At 42.7% G+C, this 22,642-nt stretch overlaps 1 protein-coding gene across 4 annotated transcripts in view; it reads left to right on the top strand.

Moving 5' to 3' along the window:
• The window catches only part of CSMD2 (CUB and Sushi multiple domains 2), a 549,151-nt gene that overhangs the window by 255,209 nt on the left and 271,300 nt on the right, over positions 1-22,642 (top strand). For all 4 annotated transcript variants that reach the window (XM_048825804.2, XM_075121410.1, XM_048825805.2 and 1 more), the window contains exon 6: positions 8,187-8,299. In XM_048825804.2, the coding sequence (XP_048681761.2) occupies positions 8,187-8,299 (113 nt within the window). The remainder of the gene's footprint in view (positions 1-8,186; positions 8,300-22,642) is intronic.

The following is a 22,642-nucleotide window of genomic DNA, read 5'->3' on the forward strand; positions in this document are numbered from 1 at the left end:
ATTTATTCAGCACAAAGGCTGGCAGCTCAGACGATCTCTTCTTTGATTGCCAGCTTTTAATTACCTGTGTTGCAGCCCTGCTTGAATGGGATACTAAGCATTAGGAGGCATTAATTCTAGGTGTGCCTGTGTAAAATTCAGGGGTCTGGGACTGCAGGGGCTCATGCATGTAGGAACAGAGAGAGACTGCTGTTTTGATCCTATCTCATCCAATATACTGCCTCTGACAGTGGCCACCACCAACTGCCTCAGAGGAAGGTGCAAGAAACCCCAGAGGGGCCAGGTATATAATAACCTTCTACAGGGAAGGTTTCTTTATAATCCCCATTAGTTCTTAAGAGATCCGGGTTCAATTCCCAGCTCCGTCCCAGATATATTTTGTGATGGTGGGCAAGTCATTTCAGCTCTCAATGCTTCAGTTCCCAGTCTGTAAAACAGGGACAAAGATCTGCCTTTGTCCGATCCTTTATCTGTCTTCCCTGTTTGGAGCCCGAGTCATGAAGGGGTTTCAATTTGGGTTTAATTCTTCCTATTCAGAACATCACTTAAGCATATGCTTGAAGCTGAGCATGTACTTAAGTCCCATTAATTTATAACAAGACACTTACTTACGTGCTGTCCTAAATAGGGTTGCTTTCTGAATTGGAGTCTTAGAGTGTAAGTTCTTTGGGGCAGGGTCTCTCTTACCATCTGTTTGTACAGCACCTGATCTCATCAGAGGCCTTTGGGGGCTACCATAATACCAATTATTAACAATATAATAATGCCAGTAATTTGGAGGGGGGGTGTAAATTGGCATTTGTCTGGAAATACTCTCCTTCTAGTATTCTACTGCTTCTGACTTACATTTTGACATTTTATTGATTTAGAGGGGAAAATGGAAACTAAGTAAAAGAGGAATCAGGTATTATAAATGGATAGTGGTGCCTGAGAGCCGGAGATTAATCAATGCGGTATGCATACAGTAATACTGATCATGCTGAGGAAAGAATGGCTGAGTGAACGGTATAAATATTTAATGACTAAATCCAATGTAAAATACAAGAATGGAAGAAAAAAACCAAGTAAAATAGTTTAGAGCAGGGGACCACGCTTCATTGAGTTTGCTTGAAAGGCAAATGTTTGGGGGCATTAACCTTTTCGTAGTATGTAAGAAAGGATGCTGATGAGCTGTACTGAGCTTGGAGGATTCCATTCCAGTTAAGGAAAATTGCTTTAATGCTGTGGTTATAAACAATATTAGGAGGCTTCTGGGATGAAACCTGGGAAAGTCTTTGCCCCTCTTCTGACTTTAACAAATAGATTTTTCACAGGCCACTTTTGTAAGCCGCTGAGTAGTTCCTGGAAAACACTGTGGTCCTAATTCTCTTCTTGCTCGCATCAGTGTAAATCTGGAATAAGCACGTTCCAATTAGGAGTCGTACGCTGGTTGTGACTCCATTAATTTCAAAGGAGTAGTTGCCTATTGTTTATACAGTAGCAGTTAGGTGCTCCAACTGAGATCGGCAACTGCTTCGGCTCGGCCATCTACATACATGTAATATGAGGCAGACCTTGCGCCTCTAAATAGACAAGACATTAAACAGTAAAGGCGGGGTGCTTATCTTCACTTTGCAGATGGGAAACTGGGAGACAAAGATTCTGTGACTTGCTGAAGGTCCCATAAGGAGTGGAACAGAACCCAGTGTCGAAGGCTAGTGCTGTTAACCACAAGAGCAGCCTTCTTCCCCAGGACGTGACTCCTGATTCACCCCATGGGGAGTAAGAATAGAATCAGATCCTGAATGTCCTTTACTCTGGTTGACATTAGTGGGAATGGAGGGTGCTCAACATCTGACAGGATGTGCTCAGCACTCAGCTGTCTCTGGTACATGCTAACAGGTTGTTTTGCATGAGAAGCTCCTAGTGTTGCATTTTGATCTGTAGCTCACGACAGCTTGTGTTCTAATAAATTGGTTAGTCTCTAAGGTGCCACAAGTCCTCCTGTTCTTATTCCAAATGGTTGTTTGCATTTTCCAGGTTTCCTGTCTTAGGCACTTGTGTTTAGGCATGACATAAATTGAGATGTCTGAAAATACGGCTCTCACAGCACATCATTTTAGGAAAGCAATAATGATCAAGCCGACTTGTTTGCTTTTTTTTCTCCCACCAAGAATCATTGAACATGAGGGCAATAAAATAACAAGTGTGAAAATCCACTTCTGCTCCAGCCAAAACCATCACATGACTTTGACACGCCATCCCACCCCCGGTCTCCATTGCGCCTTGCATCCAGAAAAATGATCCAGTCTTTTCTAAGCCTCAGCACTTTGAACATAATTTTCTCATCCACGCCCTGGTCTGAATGCTCCCTGTATTAAAAAGAGGGTTTAATTTAGAATGAACACTGTACCTCCATGAGTGAGTAATGTTGGGGTTTTTTTTTAATATGTAGCCAGCTAGTCATCCAAAACCTTAGAATTTCCAATTAACATGTCACCGTATTCAGGAATCTGAATACTTAATCAGGTGATTCATATCTCCTGATGATGATGGCAGGAAAAACTTGGGAATGGTTAAAAAGGCTTCAAAGTTGCGAGTAGTCGTCTTTTTCAGATAAGATCCAGAAAAGTTCAGTAGCAAGGATCCAAAATAGACTTTCATTTATTCCAGTGACTCACTGAGCTATTAGAAATGCAATCATTTATTGGGCTAATGGCAGGGGTTGGAAATTCATTGTGCATCATATAGTAGAAATGTGTCTTTGGGAATGCAGAAAGGAGAAGAGGCATAATTTATTGTCTGGATAGTTAAGCCTCTAGAATTCGCTTTCCCCTTTCTTAATAGACAATAGCCCTGCATTTTGTGTCAGATAGGGGTGCTCTGTGGGTTATACACCAAGCACAACCCTGAAAAGTTAAGGAATGAAAATTGAAGGCTAATCACAGTACAGTCCCTCAAATCCCCATCTAGCACAACCACTGTACACTGCACAATACGTGCCACAGCCTTAAACTCTGCCCCATGCCAGTCTAGCAGCATCTCTGCTCCCAAATTCCATCTACCGCAAACAGAACTGGCTTCCCGCTGCACAGTTCAGTGAAACACCACTCACTCCGCTTTGGAGAAGGCATTGCTAGATGGCCTAGCATCCTGGCCGGGGCCTCTAGGTGCTACCTCAATACAAATGCTAAACCATATAATTATTGAAAGACATTTTGGGTCCAGATCCTCCCCTGGTGTAAAGGGGCATAACTCTAGTGAAATCTATGGAGCGATGTTGTTTCACACCAGCTGAGCATCTGAGATTGTGTGTCTGTAGTCCACGGCATCTGCATTCAGGGCCCGTGCAGCTGCTTCCGTTCCATATGTGTTTAATTGTAATGAATTATTCCATTATCAATTAACCATTAATGCTTCCTAGTGATTATCTGAAACCTGTGGGATCCCATCCTTAGAGTGAAAAATGAGTTATTAACTGCTGGAGAGCAGCATGTTTCCCATTAAATACATGGTTCCAGTCAGTCATTTCTTTTTCAGAGGATTCTCCTCCCTCCTTTCTTGTTACTGTTGTTTGTCCAGTCCAGTGCTGTGGTTCTAAGTATTTGCTTGTAATTTGACATCCCCTCCCGCCCCTGGTATTATCAGCCACCAGTGTCAGTAGTGGCTAGTCTTTGGGGGGCGAGTGGAGGGGTAGCCTTGTTGGTCCCAGGATATTAGACCAGCTTCTGTTGGTGAGAAAGACAACATTCCTGTGTCCTAAACCTTAATCTCAGATCTGTGTATCTCCAAGTTTTGGGACAAGTTCAGATCCAGATCCAAGTTTACTGCTCGCACCAACCTTCGTTATAATGAACTGAATCAGAACTGTGCATCCAGGATCACCCAGAACGTAACACAGTGGATTGGACCTTTCCTGGTACAAACAAAAATTGCTTTGGTGATACAAAGACATGAAAGGCTTGATCCAAAACCCAGGGAAGGCAGTGGAAAGATTCTCATCAATTTAGGCTTTGGATCAGACCCAAAGTTTGTACAAAAACACTTTGTGCCATGTAAGCTTTAACACCCAGGAAGGTTATAATTAACAGCAGCACCCACAGACAAAATGTCCCTGTATATCTTGTAGAGATTTCCCTTCTTTGGGTCATAAGTGGAGCACAGTCCACATGTATAATTTCAAGTTATATTTTTTTGTGCAATTAAACTAATTATAAGATGAAGCCTTCAGGTTCTTGAGCCAGTTTCCATTAGTGAATCCCTATTTAACTGGAACCAATTAAAAAAATCACTTTAATTGCTTAACTACTCCTTATGTGGTGTTGGAAAAGCAATTTGGTGGTGGGGTTTGAAATGCTCCTCACCTGTTGTGAAGTTAATGTGGTCAGAAACCCTAGCGAGGGTGGGGATTATTATTCTTTTCTCTTTAAAGAAGCGAGACAAAATAGGAAGAATTCTTCTGCTAGTGTTCAGAATCCAGATATAATGCTACCAGCTTTTCCTCACCACAGCTTAATAAAGTGGATCAGCTGACTCGTTAGCAAAAAAAAAAAAAAAGTGGGGGGAGAGGGTATGAACCAATGGTTTTGTGATGCTCACACTTCATTAACTGCAAGTCTTTGTATGTACACATGTGCGCACATGCATATCCCCACACAAGCAATTCTCAACCCAGCTGTGTAACACTCACTCACATTGAATGGTACCTTGAGACACACGCAGCCTTCGTGATCTCAGTGGCACTATTCATCTAGCAAAGTACTGCTCATCTTTAGTGATAGCAGCCCAGTGGTTGTGGATAGCCAGAGATGTGGGTTCAATTCTTGTTCTGTCACAAGCCTCTTATGTCATCTGGAGTAAGTCACTTTGCCTCTCTGTGCCTCGGTTCCCCATCTGTGAAATAGAATCATAGAATATCAGGGTTGGAAGGGACCTCAGGAGGTCATCTAGTCCAACCCCCTGCTCAAAGCAGGACCAATCCCCAATTTTTGCCCAAGATCCCAAATGGCCCCCTCCAGGATTGAACTCATAACCCTGGGTTTAGCAGGCCAATGCTCAAACCACTGAGCTATCCCTGCCCCCCGCCCCCTGAATAGGGACAATAGCACTGACCTACTGTTCAGGGTTTTGTGAGGATAAATTCACTAAAGATTGGGAGGTGCTCAGATGCTACAGTGGCTATATAAGTACATTAAATAGACAGACACTTCTGGGTGTCCTTAAATTCCAGCTTTAGCTGTATAAGTGTTTCGAGGAAGGCCGTCTCTTCACTGTGCGTGGGTATGGTGCTTAGCACTATGAAGCCTTAATCCCTGATTGGTGCTCCTGGAGCACAAATACTAGGTGGATGCTAATGACCAACAATAGCTGTGGTCGGACATAATGCTGCAGGAGGCCACCCCGCTGTAATGCAACATTTTACATTAAAAGTCTAATTTTGTTTAGAAAATAAAAATGAAGTTGATCAGGGCAGGGCGGGGGCAGAGATGAAGGAGGACGTTTTGAGAAGTGGCGGATTGTGGCATTGGTGCCTAAGAGAATACAAAGGATTTAAGCAGGTGCTTAATCTTAAGCACATGCATAGTCCCGTTGAAGTCGGGGTTTGATGCTCAGATTGGGCAGTGATTAATGCCTTCAAAATCCTGTAGATGGATTAGGCAGATGTTACAAGGTGTTGATGAGTTCCATACACAAAATATATACTGCTCGATTCTTCCAACCCACGCCTTACACAATCGTTTATATCAGTGTGAGGTGCATAAAAAACACTACCACCCTGATTTACTAGCATTTTACACTCCTATCAATAACTACACAAGGTGCAAGACAAAAGGGAATCTAGCCCATTTGTAAAGTAGCTTTGCAGAATGATCATGTACTAGGATGGACTCAATGATAGATTTCTGGCATTTAACTTTACAGACACAGGGTCAAGTTGTCGGACCATTGATTCAGAATACACAATAACATCATAGCCTCTGGGTTAAGACAAGGATTAAGTTTAATTATGCTGCCATTGTAACCATCCATAGTAACTTTCTCAAAATTGGTAATAAACAGCCCATGTTTGATCTCAGCCCAAAGATGATTATGTTTGAACGTATTTATTTAGAAAGGTTTTAAGTGAAATTGGTTCAGCTCTCTTTGAGTTATCCATCGGTGGGAAAATGCCAGATGTGATCCATTTCTATAACATCCCAGGTTTGCAAAAATCAAATCTAAATAAGCAATAGATAAATGACCAGGAACAATCTTAAGAATTAGTATAAGAGAAACATTTTAAAGTGTGTTTCACAGTTGCCTGGAGTTGTGCCACCTGGGTGGGTATATGTTGAAGGTTAAACTTTGTTTAAAGGCTGTACAGTAGGTGGCAGAGAAGTGTTAGCTACGCAGTAAACTCATCAGGGCTGCTTCATTAACACATAGAACTGGGATGTATTGAAGTTCACCGTCGTTAGTAAATGTACTGCACAATGTCATCCCAGCAGCTTGCTGTTTGCCAGAAGGAAAGATACAAGTTATCGTTGGGGTGTTATGTTGGGGTGGGATTTCTTATGTTGCTTTGGCTGTCTGGTCTGTTACTGGATGTGTTGGCTATAAAATGTGCAGCCTCTCTCTGAGAACGGAATTGATTTACTGGGATTCTTTTCCTCTCGTCCAGAACAGAACTAGTGTTAGAATACTGAAATTTTTTAAATAAGTGGCATAGTCTTATAAAAAAATATTTTAAATGGGCTTCTGTTAAAAGTAACTGGATTCTGTAATAGCTGATATCATGGCAATGTTAGGTTTCAGAGGAACAGCCGTGTTAGTCTGTATTCGCAAAAAGAAAAGGAGTACTTGTGGCACCTTAGAGACTAACCAATTTATTTGAGCATGAGCTTTCGTGAGCTACAGCTCACTTGGCATGTTGTTTGCACTGCTGTAGTAAAGGCTGTTAATACTCCTATTATAAACCCCAGTTTTCAAGGGTGCATTCGTGCATACAACTCTATTATGTAAACATTTGTTCCAGGCTAAGACATGGCACAGGACAACTTAGCTAAGAGGTTTTTTTTTTCTTTTCCTGCCATGTATTAAAGCAATCAGCTTATCATTAAACAAGGAGTTGGGGGAGTAGGTGGCTCAATGGGTTGTTAATGGGATATGGTGCTTTCCACCTGTAGTTTGAGGGCTCCAGTCTTCTCCACTTTGGTGTGGATTGCATGTTATCACTGCACAAGAGCTGTTCGGTGGCCTGAGTGAAGTCAGTTGGTGGACCTGGCTTATTTCTTTACAAGAAGTAGCCTTCCTCGCACCTGCCCTGCCCTCCCCTCAATTAAAATCAGCACTCTTGTTAGCAGTCTGAACCAAGTGGCCAGGAACCAAATGACGTGGAAGTCAGACTAACCTCATTTGCCCTAGAAGCAGCTCATGTTGAGGTATGTTGGTTGAGTAACTTCTCTGCCATGCCCACACTGCCAGAAGTGCACATCTGGCACAAACAAGCAAGGTTCCTTAGCTCTGAGGACATGAACAGAGTGTCCTTAGTAAAGGATCCTGACCCTCTCCAGACATGCTCAGTTCTTGGTCACCTGCATTCCTTGTCCTAAAAATAAGAGAGAGAGGGAGACATAGCCAGTTATGAATATAACCCTTCCAGTTGAGAGAGGGGGAAAATCCCTAGCACCTTTCACAGGAAAGACAGATGACTTTTTTATTTTTTTATTTTTTACAGTGGGATCAAAAAGCAGTCCTGAATGCTTTAATGACCTTCCTCTTTCGTTTCACACTCTATCATCCTGCATTCAGCAGAAGTTGAAAGGCCCAGAAAGGAGAGCAAGTGGTAGCTCACCAGTGGGTGGCTCTAGATCAGGATTTGGGATGGGGCCCTGCATTTCTTCTGGCTCATTCATCAACTAAGAATGCCTCTTGGAAGCTTTCCAGCTTGCTCTTTTGCTGGGCTGTTCCTTTGAAATGGGGATGCTGTTCCTTTGACTTCCCCTTCTGGAATGCATGCTGAACAATTTGGGGTCCTGAACCTGCACGAGTCCTTGAGGTGAAAGATGGTAACACTATGTAGGGAAATACTGTCTATGTATTTTCATTCAATTTTCTTCAGAGTGGAACAGTTCCTGGGACATCTGAAGGGCAACTTTCCGGTTAAGTTCACAGAAGACCATTTCCAGCCACATGCATTTGACTATCACTGGTTGATTTTCTTACAGGTTTACTGGAATGAATCTGCCCGCCCCAGTAATCAGCAGTAAAAACTGGCTGCGACTTCACTTTACGTCGGACGGCAACCACAGGCAGAAGGGGTTCAGTGCCCAGTATCAAGGTAACTGCTTACTGACCATTTTGAATCGTTAACCAATGGTTTTTTACATCCTTCCTTTCAGCTCTAGGGGGAGATGCTTTAGCTTCAAAACTACACTGACAGGTTAGCTCGGGTACTTCCTTCTTCTTCCACGTTTTTCAGTGTAGAGGGCCTGGAAGCATGAGGGCTGCTTCTACTTCGGAAATAAACCTGCATATGTATAAAATAAAATAAAAAATAGAAACACACACCCGTTTGCTCTGTTTGCACTTGCCTCTGGCCTTGGCACATTCTCTTTTTGTCAATAGAAAACGGCAAGTTAATCAGTTCGATTTCCTCATCCTGAAGAGGTAGGGAGACAGTGTCTGCAGAATGCATTTGCTCCTCATGGTGCAGCTGGGTACCTAATTTGCCTCGATAAGTGTCCATCTAAGTGAGTCTTTCTGTAATGATCCTATCTATTGCTTTCTGCTTTCTGCTTGGCTCGGAGCAAATCTACACTACCGCACTATGTCGGCGCTACCGGAGACGCTCTCCCGCCAACTTAGCACTGGTGTGGACAGCACTTAGGTCGATGTAACTTGTGTCGCTCAGGGGTGTGTCTTTTTCATGCCCCAGAGCGACATAAGTTACATTGACTTAAGCGTAGTGTAGACCAGCCCTCAGTCAGAATGTCGGAGCCCAGATTTATTTTTACTGATCCTCATTTAGATCTCACGTTGGTTAAATCAGAAGTTCCAGTACTGAAGGTGGTGGAATAGCAAACTGGTACAATGGAGATGAGAATTAAAACCGTTGTGTTGAAGGCCTGATTTAAATTTTGTTGGTGGTAAGTCTCTCTGCCCGCTACAGAGCTACGAAGCTCAAAAGTTGCATCGGGGGGTATGATGGACAACTCAATCATCCACCCAAAGCAACGTAAGTTTTTGGGACACTCGTGTCATGATGTCCAGCTCTCATTGGCTAGTGCACTCAGTGTGGGGGATTATCTCTAGCAGCATGTGGAGGCTGGAGAGCTTTACAAATGTGTAGAGGATATCAAATGTGTCATGTCCCCCTCTAGTGGCTGATCCACAGAGAGGCGATCAGCCTGCTATCGCTGCTAATTCGGTTAATGTGGCAGAGGTTGATGCTGAAGGTCCTGGGTTCAAATCCTGGTAATGAGCCAGGGTTGGGGACTGTTACAGGAGGCCAACATGGACCACAGTTTAGCACTGGGATGTAAAGAACACTGTCTACTTGTGCTATGGAAGGAGATGGAGTTTTCTCATGTTTACAAAGAGATGCCCAATGAGTTTTTTGTTTTGTTTAAATCAAAGCACAGAGCAGGGATCTGTATGAAAAATAATCATTGGGGATGCAGTGTTCAACCCTGTTCACAGGAACAGCTCAAGGCCCCTATGCCACTTGTGTTCCACTAAAACTTTATTTTGAAGGCTTAAGTGGGATTTAAGTGACGTGCAGGGTTTCTGTAGAGGGCTGAATTTCACCAGGGGTTTCTTAGGGTGTTACTGAGTGGGAATAGGTTGGGTTCAGTGGTTAGGGATGTAGTCTGGGATTTAAGACCCAACTCCAAGTCCCTTCTTTGCCACGCACTTCCTGTGTGACCTTTGGCAAGTCATTTAGTCTTTCTGTGCCTCAATTCCCTGGTCAGTAAAATGGGGATAACAGCACTGCCCTGTCTCACAGAGGTGTTATGAGGGTAAGTTAAAGGTTGGGATGCACTCCGATACTACAGTGATGGGCCCAGATAAGTGCCCAAGATAAACAGAATAAAACTGAGCACTGTAGCAGCAGCCTAACAGGATCACCTAAGGTGCTGCAGCGAAAGGGCAGAATTAATAGTTAAGAACATGTTTCAGAGGAACAGCCGTGTTAGTCTGTATTCGCAAAAAGAAAAGGAGTACTTGTGGCACCTTAGAGACTAACCAATTTATTTGAGCATGAACTTTCGTGAGCTACAGCTCACTTCATCATGAAGTGAGCTGTAGCTCACGAAAGTTCATGCTCAAATAAATTGGTTAGTCTCTAAGGTGCCACAAGTACTCCTTTTCTTTTTAGTTAAGAACATGCTATTATTGGTTTGCACTGCAGGGTGTTTTATGGTTATTAGTAGGCAGAACAGCCACAGTAAAAAAAAAAACAATGAGATAAATAAATGGGGAGAGAGGCGGTTCCCACTCTTAAACATATCCGAGGTGTAGGCCCGCAGTAAGCAGAAAGCTTGCTGAGATATATCCAAACGGCACCCTCCCAAATCTTCTGAGGTTTTCTCTTTGCTACTAAGCAAGTGACATGCCTCGCCCTCGGTGATGAAGGGCTTGCCTGACATAAGGAGCAAAACGATGGTTATTCAACTGTACCCATTTGCCTCTAAGGCAATGATCATCTCCAACAAACCACCTGTGAGCTTGGCTTAAACCAAGGGGAGCTGCTTGTGACAGGATCCCCCGGGTTCAACCTGGAACTGTGGGATTGCTATGCCCCCTTAACTCTCCAGCCTGGACTGTCTCTCACAAAGCTATGCCAGTGACAAGCAGCAAACTCCTCCGGGTGGCATGATCACTCAGCCGTGAGCATGTGGAGACCCACGCCCAGCTAAATTGCATGAAAGCTCTCCAACTTTTTCCAGCACTCATGAATTATACAAAGACAGACACCAGCAAATCACCCCCAGCTTTGCACCCCAGAAATATACCATCTTACAATGCTCAAGACTCCCTTGAACAATGCAAGCTCATTAATTAGTTTGCCACCCCAACAAAGGGGAGTGGACCTACAACAGCCATTGTTAACCTGAGCTGAGATTTCCCCATGCACTTCAAGCAAAAACCTACTGTTTTAGATAAAATACAAGATGTATTAACTATGGAAAGATAGATTTTAAGTGATTATAAGCAGTAGGCATAGAGATCAAAGTTGGTTACCTAAGAAATAAAAAATAGAGTTTAGACGGCAATTCTAACTTTAACAGACTAAGCAAGATTTGAATCAAGCAGCTTTTCTCACCCTAATAGATGTCACGGGTAGCTCGTAGCTCTTAATACACAGGCTGGCTTTCCCTCTCAGCCTGGGACCAATCTCCCCAGTTCCAAGTCTTTGTCTTCCAGAGGTTGAGATGGGGGAGGAGAGAAGCCAAGTGGTGTTGTCATTGACCGTCACTTATACTTGCTCTCCAGGTGCTAGAAAGATCCCTGTTGTGACATGGGTGTTAGGCAGCCCCCATTGAGAGAGTGGATTCTTCTTGATGGGCCATCAACGCCTCTCTGGCCAGGGATAGTTGCTTCTCGGTTGCCACTGGCTGTGGGGGTTTCCCACTTACCACATACTTCAGTAACGATCATATAGCAATACTTTATAACTTCATGTACAATGATGGTATGTGCAACTCAACGGGATATTGATGTTCAACAGATCAAGATGATGAAATGATACTTTACAAGGCATGCATTGTACAGAACATATAATCATATCACTGTGGTGAATATGGGAGTTCCAGGGTGCTACTTTGAGGTATTATCACACTGCTCGCTTCTCCCCCATGGGGACATACTCCTGACAGGACTCAATTCAGGAAATCATCATATTTAGGAAATCACTCGTTTAACTGTAAGCATGTGCTTAATTCCTCTTGAAGCGAACTGGACTTGTATACATGCTTAAAGTGTTTAAGGATTTTCTTGAATAGGAATGGATTTAAGCATGTGCCTTCTAGTATCAGGGCCTTTGTTAAAACCTCAGTCTGAGGTTTTCAAAATACTATATGGACATGAATGAGTCAAACCCCACAATCCCTCTTCGTTATTACCTCCTTTTGTACAGAAGGGAAACTGAGGTTTAAATCTGTACTTAAGGCCGCAAAGGGGCAAGAGATCCCAGATGCCCTGATTCCCAGTCCCATGATACAGATACACAAAAAATCCTTCCCTTCGCATAGCTCCAGAAATCACTCTAGTGGCCTTAATCTGGGCCTTGTTTTAAAATCATTTTTCAGTTCCTCCCCCCACTACATAGCCACACTTTTAAATCAAAAAACTCTGCCGTAGCTTTTTGTTTCTAACATAGACTACTGCACGCCATTGATGGCTCTTGATCTGACATTTTCCTTCCACAGTCATGATTGCTGCTTTCTATTAAAACACCTGTCTGAATCATGCCTTTTTTCTTAAATAGAAAAGTAACGATTAATGTTATAATTTTCTCTGATTAGATAAATGTCAGGGGCTTCTAATCTAGCGAGCTCCTCGGAAAACGTTTTGTTGGATATAATGAGCTCTGCGTTTGTGTGTCAAGCGCTTAAAAGATTAACTTAAAAAAAACCTTCACAAAATGGCAATGAGGCAGGACCTCAATTGAGGTGGTGGAGCGCATCCCATCTGCTGCACGTGTCTTGCTCTAAAGGTGCATTTGTGTTACGACTTCAGCGCAGAATCCATTAGTATTAATGGGGCTTGGTGATTGGGCATTTTTATCCTCTGTGTGGAACCGGGAGATTTTGCTATGCGCGCTTCAGTGAATTGAGAAATCAATGCGTGATATATGTGACCAAAATTACAGCCAGGTAAATGTGCTCTGGGAATCCAGAACACACATCAAGATCGCCTGGGTTGGGTTTTTGCTACAAACTCTACACTGGCTGTGATGACACATTTTGATTCCTTTAGAAGGTTTGTGTTCCAGATGGGGCTGCTCCATAGCACTCCCTGGAAGGCCACACATGGTAGTGCAAGCACTCCCTGCTTTAGTCCACAAGTTCTGGCTACCTGCCATAAGCTTGGCATCAGTCTCTACACAGTTAAATAAAAATAACAAACTCAAAATGTGTCCCTTTGTGCTTTTTAAATAAACAAACAAAAAACCCCAAAAAAGCAGACACGCCCTTTTAACTGGCCTGCTGGTGCTCAATTGGTTAGTATCTCCTCCTGGCCCTTCTAGGCCTCTGGAAGATTAAGTTGTTGTTAGCCTGGCCTGAGCTGGTGAGTGTCAGGGTCCCAATACTTCCAGCAGGGGGCAAAGAAGGTCTCTGTCACAGTTTGTGATCTAATTCTCTCTCTATGTACGCAGATAATCTCTCTCAAGGTAAATCTTTCACTGTGTGGGTTGGTTTTACACATTTTTTAACCAGTATAATTATTATTGGTTTAGAAACTGAAATAGTTAAGATGAAATGTTACATTCTCCTAGTCTAGATGCAGCTGTACCAGAATCACTGAATCACAGAATCACAGAGCTGAAATCACTACACAGCTATCCCATCTGTCATACATAGCTTCAGTTTCTACACCAATGTAGTTATAGTGGTACAAAACCATGTGTAGACCAGCCTCTCGTCATGGAAAGAGAGAGTTTGTCTAGCTATGTAGCCACAGAGAGAGAGTTATATTTGATTCCCTTGAAATAGTTCTGAACGTTTGGTGGAAGCTAGTTTAGAGTTTGTAGTTAGAGCTGGGTGGGAAACAGTATACCTATCCACAGTGGGATGAAACCAAGATTTTCCATATTTATTTATTTATTTTATTTATTTGACAGGGATCCCCACCCCCAGCTAGCCAAGAGCCCAGTGATGATGGTACCTGGGATGCACAAGACATGGGCAAACCAGGTTCAAGTCTGTTCTCTAGAGCAGGGAGTTGGACCCAGATCTCCCTTATCCTAAGAGAGTGTCCTAACCACTGGGCTATTGGCTATTCTGGGGTAGGTCTCTCTCTCGCTCGCTGCTTTGGAGCAGAAATTCTCCCCTCAATCTGAGAAACCTTCCCTTTGAAAGTGCCCCTTTTGCAGGAAAAGTTTGGGTTTTGATGAATTGGTGTTTTTCGATTAAAAATAGTTTTGTCAAAAAAAATTCCAAGTAGCTCTATTTGTATCTCTCTCTCGCTCTCGATAAAATCTATCTCTACGTAGCTAGCTAACCCAGATAGGTTTTTGTTCCATGCTCATCATCTGAGCACCATACAAATAATAAGAAACACAGGATCTCAGATGCTCTCTGCCCTGCAGGAACTCTGTTCCTCCTTGTAGTTATGCATTAATACCACATGGGATTCACAGGCCCAACGTCTGATGGCATGACCCTTGGCAGTTTTACCTGAATTTCACTTGGAGTTATTGGGTTCATTGCAGCATGAATCCTACCCATGGCCAGAACTGAAGAAATCATTGATGTGTGAACCTCTGTGAAGGGAATTTGAGGATTTTCACGCATCTCCAGTTCTCTGAAACGTGCAAATTTTCATACTTTGGATCATAGAGAATTTAGTTTGATAATGTCCAGTCCTCTCATGTGCCCCCTCCCACACAAATTCCTGCTACCTACTCTCGTCCTTCCACAATCTTGTCAACCTCAAACATTCAGAATCAAGAATTAGGGCCCCAAAATCATGAGATTTGCTTAATAGTCATGAGAATTAGAAAAACAAATTAAATTTTGCAGTCTCTTTATTTACTTTCCATTTGCGGTGTTGTTGTGGTTGTGTAGCTCCCAGGATATTAGAGAGACAAGGTGAGTGAGGTAATGTCTTTTGTTGGCCCAGCTTCTGTTGGTGAAAGAGACAAGCTTCTGAGCTTACACAGAGCTCTTCCTCAGGTCCTGAAAGCTCGAAAGCTTGGCTCTTCCACCAACAGAAGTTCCTCCAATAAAACAAGTTACCTCACTCATCTTGTCCCTCTTATTTGCTTTCTGATTTTTGTGCCTTTAAGGGTCACATTTTCAATATTTTTTTCTGCAACTGTGCGAGCTGGAAAATTACTTTATTTTTTCAATCAAAAGTGGAGATTCTCACATATTCCAATGACTCCAGAAGCTAAGTCTTTAAGAAAAAGCACAGAATATCCTGAGACTCGTAGTAAGGTCATGATAGCTGGCCACTCTGCTTCCAGCCTGGTTTTCATTGTAGAGTTAGTTCCATCCTATTAATAAAGACTTGAAACGGTGCAAAGATCCCATCTTTGTCCTTTTTTTAAATGAGTTAGTGAAACCATCTTCCACCCTAGTGGGGCCTCAGAAGACTGTACCTCATCCTTTAAAAAAAAAAAGAAAAGAAAAGAAAAAAGTATAAGGTGGTTTTAACACAAATATTAAAGATAAATAAATACATGCAAAATAGGACACGTAATCAACCCACATGAAGCACACAGCAAATAGTTTTAATCACCAGAGATGCAAACTGAGCGGGGGATTACTATAGTGCCAGGCTTGGGTTCTGAAATGCATAGATTTTATTTGTTGTCTGTTTTCCAAGGGTAGGGATGTAACTTATTAGCATCTGAGATGCTCCCTCTCTGTGATTGTCATCTGCATTTTCAGATTATCTATGAGAAGCCTTTCCCCTTTCCAACTTCTTAAACTTGATTTTAACTTTTACCAGAATATTTTCCTTGTATGTGTCTGTTCTGATGTTCATAATTCAGGCCTTAGCTTTGAGATCTTGCTCTCTGTAAATGTACAAGCAAAGTTGCATACAATCAGGCTATAAATTAGTGCTCTTTCTATTGATGTAGACATGTATAGGAAATCCATTCCTTTCAGTAGTAATAATCAGGCTTTGCTCTTCTCCAGCACCTTTCAACGTGAAGTCTCCCCAGATGCTTTGCAAAACTTAATTACATCTTCCAACACCCCTAGCAAGAAAGGAAAATGAAGCAAAGAGAAGTCAGCGGCTTGACTTTCAGAGGTGCTAAGCACCTGCACCTCTGAAAACCAGCCCATAAGTACTGGTCTGAGGTCAGTGGCAGCTCAGTGGCTAGAACCCTGAATCCTGACTCTCAGTCCTGTGCTCAAGGATGAAGTGTTGAAAGTGAGCTAATGAAAAAGCTGCTGAGTTTAAAACAATGCTAAACGGATCTAACGAATAATCTGGCCCTCTCACCAGCACCTATTTTAGGATCCCAAATTGTTTTTTAGCTGATTGTTACCAGCACATTATTGCTTCCTATATTACTTTTTATTTTTCCCTCCCCTCCCCCCATTCAGGAAATAAATGTGGGTCTAGTCTTGGTCCAACCAAGCCGCTGCAGTGCTCTGAAGGGCAGATGAACTGTGATCTTCAGTAAAGGGCTGATAAACTGTTCAGAGAAGACCTGAAAATATGACACCACATTAAAACAAAGTGCCCTCAGATATTCTTGTTCTGTCTTCATCAGATCTGTCCATCTGAATCCCAGATAACTGGGTTAGACTGCAAAGGAATACAGCATGCATTGTATTGACCTGCCAAATCCACTTTGGAGGGCCAGCCCTGAGAGTTTAAAATACAGAACCCTAATAATAGGAACCATTAAATCCCACAGGAGAATAATTTCACACTAGCTTTTCAAGGCCCCATTGTACGAGAGAGCTCCACTGTTGTAGGGGCTGTACAAACACATAGCGAGAGCCACTCCCTGCTCCAAAGAAGTTACAGTCTTAAACAGATAAAAGAAGGGGTGGGAGAAAGGAAGGATTATTGTCCCCATATTAAGGAGGGAAACTGAGGCACAAAGAGATAAGTGACTTGCCCAAGGTCACACTTGGGGTTTGTGGTGGGGCCAGGAATTGAACCCTGAGCTTCTGAGTTGCAAACCAGTGCCATAATCTCTCAAAATCCTTCTGCTCAGTGTTAGGCCCACTACAAACACCCAACCTGACTTAGAGGTGCTGAAATGCCAGAACCCTCATTGATTGCAATGGGGATTTTGGGTACTCAGCAGCTCTGAAAAACAGATATGCACATACCCAATTTAGCTATAAATGATGGCTACAATCTTTTAATTCGGCTTTTAAAACTTCAACAGAAAAGATACAGGTTTTAATTTGGCTGTTCATTCCGATAGTCAGAAAATTTACATATGGATTTCAGCTTGGATTCCAAAGCCTTTAATGTTTGAGGATGGTGCTTATACAGATTTTTCTCTTGCAGATTGGTTAATTGCAGGCAGAAATGCATGCCAGTGGAAGGCATGTCTGCGTACTCTGCTCTGCGTGCACAATTTCCATGAGTACCCAAACCAGCAAATAATCCGCTCCAGCCATCTGAATGGTGCAGATTGCAGCCCTAGTATGCCAGCCCTGTTCCTCGGGACTGTGGTCAAGGGGTGGCATGGAGCCACAGTGGCTTGCCATCTGTGGGACAGAGGGAGTGAGTCATCCCTGCTCACAGGGATTCCTACAATCACTCGCTCTTAAGGTTTCTTGCAAGCCACCTCTGTCTGCATGCAGATCATGATCTGGCATTGATTTAGGATTGTTGAGTTCTAATGGGGGGCGGTGGATGGTTTTGTCCCTAAGGCAAAGCAAACTCCCCCTGTAGCTGGAAGAGCTGTGGTGTATTTTTGTTGTTGTTGTATTTGTTAGTTTTTGTTTGTCTTTTATTAAAAAGTAAGTCAAGGTGAGGAGGGGGAAATGAGTTTAAATTATAGGCGAAACAACAGTCCTAAAACACAAGTTCATTTGTGCAAGCCCACAAAATGGTTCAGGGAGTTATAAAATCAAATCAAATCCCCTAGCCCCCTCTCCCCCCCAAGATTCCCCCCACCTTTTAAGCAACACTTCGTAATAGAGTAAATACAGTATTGGACTTGTCAGCCAGAAGAGTCAACAGAAGGGAAAGAAGGAAACAATCTCCAATTCCACATAGAGCTCTTCAATAGCAACCACAGCAAGGGGAATCGGGGATAGTACGGACACAAGGAACAGCTTTCTGCTTAAATGCGCTCTTCCGTTTATTAAAAGGTTTTCCCATGAGAAATTCCTATTCAAAAGCAACATGAACCAGCTTTTAATACACCAGATTGTCTGCTTGCCACAACCGCTTTGTAATGTCATGCTTCGATTTGACAAGACATTGAATATTCTGTTAGATCTGTCAGTTTATGTACAGCGAAACCCTCCAGAAAACAGCACAAGTTTTGTTGGACCAGTTATCTTGACATGATCCTTTGAGGTATTGTCCCGCATCTGAACCTGGAAGAACATTGGGCCTTCCACAATCTGATTATGTATTTTTGGGAAGGGGGGAGGGGTTGTTCTTGCTTTCAAGTTATCCGAGTCATTAAAACAAAACAAAACAAAAAGAGAGAGAAAATGTATGTCTTGAATTGTCCTCTTTTAAATTAAAAAAAAAAGGAGTACTTGTGGCACCTTAGAGACTAACCACTTTATTTGAGCATGAGCTTTCATGAGCTACAGCTCACTTCATCGGATGCATACCGTGGAAACTGCAGCAGACTTTATATACACACAGAGATCATGAAACAATTTGTGCTGGAAATGGCCCAACTTGATGATCACTTTAGATAAGCTATTACCAGCAGGACAGTGGGGTGGGAGGAGGTATTGTTTCATGATCTCTGTGTGTATATAAAGTCTGCTGCAGTTTCCACGGTATGCATCCGATGAAGTGAGCTGTAGCTCACGAAAGCTCATGCTCAAATAAATTGGTTAGTCTCTAAGGTGCCACAAGTCCTCCTTTTCTTTTTGCGAATACAGACTAACACGGCTGTTACTCTGAAACCTCTTTTAAATTTACGCCTTTATTACTGCTAATGCCTTAAGATGTTACCAAAGTCTCCTGTGAACTTGACTTTCAAAATTATGTCTCCATGTAATGAACAAAATAAAGGATTAACTGGAAAACATATAGGAATCTCTCTCCAGTTATTATTCCTAGAGGCCGAATGCAACTAGTGTAATATAGGGCACTGAAGTCATGGGAGAGAGACTGTGGCTTACCAGTTAGAACACGAGACCAGGCCTCAATAAGGGCGATGTGGTTCTGCCCACTTTGTGACGCACTTTGTGATCTTGGGTGAGTCATTTAGACCTAAATTTTCGACAGCGCGCACTAATTTGGGGTGGCTCTGTTTTTAAGGCCCCAAAGCACTAAGCGCGCTCTTCAAGTTACGCTTATAGCTGACGTTCCATCAGCTTCAATAGGACTTACGCATACACTTAATTGCTTTCCTGAATCGGGGTCTGACTAAATGCCCAATTCGAGACAGCCGAGGACCTGATTTGCACAGGCCATGAGCACCTGCAGCACCCCCTGACTTCAGTTGTAGTTGTGTGTGTGCATTGCTTCTTTGAAGCCATTGGGCGCTGCAGTTGTTCTGCACTTCAGAAGCACTGTCAATCCTTTGTAAAGCGTTAGGTGTGTTGGGTTAAACCTTGTCTAAATCTCTGACCTCCATCCCTCATGTACGATAGCTGTGAGAGACCGCAAAACAGTCCCACCTCAGCCAAAGGGGTTCTGTGAACTTGCCCAGTAATTTGGACTTTGTGGGCGGGAAGCTCCACAGGGCATTGTTTGTGTGTGTGTCTTTGTGTGTGTGATGGGATGGAGGCAGCACAAGCAGAGAGATACACAGGGACCGAAAGAGACAGAAGCAGAGAGAGAGAGCCAAGCAGCCGCAGGGTGGAAGCACAATAATGTTGCCCTAAAATAAAGCTAAGAGAAAAGTCTATTTGGGTACAAAGCGTCAGCTGGAAAGGCAGGCTTGGGACAGCGAACAAAGAAACTGTCTCCTGCACTTTGATTCCTACTGTGTCCAGAGAAACAGGACTTGGTACGTTTCTTGTAAATAAACAAGACCACATCAAAAGACTCCACTATCCGTTTCTGTTCTCATCTAGAACACTTGCAAGGCCCTGAACTTTGACGGGCTGCTTGGGTCAAAAGGAGCTAACGAGAGAATATCCCAGCCACGCCCACAGAGTCCGCCATAAAGGCTGTTTGTCCCACTGGTGTCAGTCAGGTGTGGAGCTGTGGATGGAAAGCATTAAATTTCCCTGTAAAATTAGAAATTTCTTTTCAAAGATGAAGGACAGAAAAAGATGTGTTCGATCAGTTGATGAATTCCCTGCGAGCATATGACAGGCAAAAGATTCATTTTTATCTGTGTGCATTTCAGAGCTACAAAAAAAAAATCCTCAAATGTCACTCATACAATAAGATGCATGATGAAGCCGTGCAGGAAGTAGAGGAGAATTTGGTTTTATAAAGCTCCTTTCTTATTTAAGGTGCCCCAAAGCATTTTACAAAGCAATGAGTTAGATCTCGTAAAGTCAGGAGCCATTATGCATCCTGTAATAGCTCAAATGGCACTTCAGACATTTGGAGTTGACTGTATTTTATTGACAGAGAGGGAATGTTGCCCAGGACTATGGGGTTGTCCCTTAGTTGCCTGGTAAGTGCCAGAGGATCATTAACTTCTGCCTGCAGAGTCAGCTGGGGCAGGTAGAATGGGACCTCAATTTAAATTTCGGCCAAATTACAGCACTTCTAGCCATGCATCAACCCTTCATTACTGCACTGCAGTGTTGGCATTCGAGCTGAGAGCTCCAGTTCTGTTGTGATGCTGCAGACTTGTGTAGGAATTTCTCCTGCAATAGAGATGGGAAAGGACTCCATTATACTGTATATGAAAGAGATTCTTCATTGAGGCTGCAGGTTGCAGAGAGAGCCTGCCTTTTTCTCCGGTTCTCTAGCTCCCAGGCTCACTAAATACAGCACAGTGCCACCCCAAAGGGCTCCCCTAAATCCTGGCCTGGTTTAAAACATTGTGGAAAGGACTGCTGACTAGTGTACAGTGTGCATCTGTACAGAGGGCACAGGTAGTCTTTGTAGCCCAATGTCATATATTATACAGGGGCATATTCCATCCATGAGATGATTTGCAAGATTGGATCTAAAGTACCAGTATTTGCATACTCCTTAGCCAGTGAAGATTCTGACAGGGGATTCGGTGTGCGGCAAAGGATTAATTCCTTCAGTATAAATAACATCCGGTTAAATGGATCTGCATTTCTGTTGCGAATAGTTTACGCTGATAGGAATTACCTCCAATTTTTGTGGAATGATGGTAAATATGGATCTGTAAAGAGTGGGTTACTGGTTAGTGTAAGTAACAGATGCTTTCGAATTGCTATGCTTGTTTCCTAGCCATTTGTGAAGTGTCCACGCGATGCTTTGCTGTCTTCACACAGACTGTTTACTCCACATATACTTTCCAAAGAGATTCTTCCCTCCCTCACCATCATGGTCCCCTGAGACTAGCATTAGACCTCTTTTGACCTGCTTCTATATGAAAAGGTTTTATGGGAAAAACCCAGACCAAATGCAACAGGATTTCAATCATTTTCTTACATCAGAACTAAATTTGCCCTGTGCCTTTAACAGTGTATCTAAATACCACTGCCCTCTAGTGCCTGGAATGTGTTAGATCACCTCATGCTTTTTCAGTTCTCATTGCTAGCTGGAAATTTGCATTTAGTTTCAGTTTTTGAAAACCAAAACAATTCAAGGTTTCCAGTTTTCATTTTTCCCATTCTTTCCTTTTTGACACTGATTGCAATCAAACGAGTAATGTCCTGGGTTTTTTGGGATTTTTTTTTTCCTGTCACTTTTTTCCCCCCTCTCCCACCATCCTCCTTCCCCTTTTTCTTCTGTTTCTTTCCCAAGTTTCTCCAATGTTGTAAAATGTACAGGTCAAAGAATGAACAAAACATTAACTGTGAGACTGCGATTTTTCCAAAGTTGAGGGAAATTTTGGAAAGTTACCGATTCGCTGAGGTAGAAATAGCTCCTTGGCTTCCCAAAACAGTCTGGGATTTTGCAGATGAACTTAGCATTTTGGCATGCAGCAGGTTTGCTGTTAACTAAGGACTCAGGAGACACTGGATTGCCTATATCCAGGCGTCAGTATGCTATATGACCCTAGAGGAGTATTGTCAGTTAAGGCATTCTGAGACAGGTGTATTCCTTAGCATATCTGCAACTGGTTTATATTTAAACAAGATTTGTGTGTGTTAAGTTTTCCTCTCAAATCAGCATACTGTTCATTATTTTGCCCCACCCAAAAGATGAAAGCCATTAATGCTTGTAGGAAAGACAGGAGTTGCCTAAGCCCACATACTTATATATTTATGACTGTGGACCTGATCTCAGCTTGATATTTTGATTGCTTTATTTAAAGATAAGGAAAAAAATCCCTCAAAATGCAATAGGCTCATGAAAAAGTGAAAAGGTGCCAACAGACATGTAGGGCAGAGAACGTGTTACTTGGGGTAAGCGTCAAGAAAAGGTATTTGACATCTCCCTGCCTGAAGTTCTAGCACACAGATGTATTAACAGGTTTTGTTTTAACACACACACACACACACACACGTTGATTAAAATTCCCCCTAGTTTTAGTCATAATTTTTCTTGACAACCTTTAGAAATGTGCTAGTGTAGAGATGAAAGCATGAAACAATAAAGTGCACAAAGGGAACCACTTGAGATGAAATATAAACTGGCTGAATAGATGAAAATAAAACTACAATGGAAAGAATCTTGTCAAATGACTCTGGGCGCTTTGCTTTCAGAGGCAAGATTACTCTTTTCCCGTACC

Source organism: Caretta caretta, chromosome 19 (assembly GCF_965140235.1).
Source record: "Caretta caretta isolate rCarCar2 chromosome 19, rCarCar1.hap1, whole genome shotgun sequence".
Lineage (NCBI taxonomy): Eukaryota > Metazoa > Chordata > Testudines > Cheloniidae > Caretta > Caretta caretta.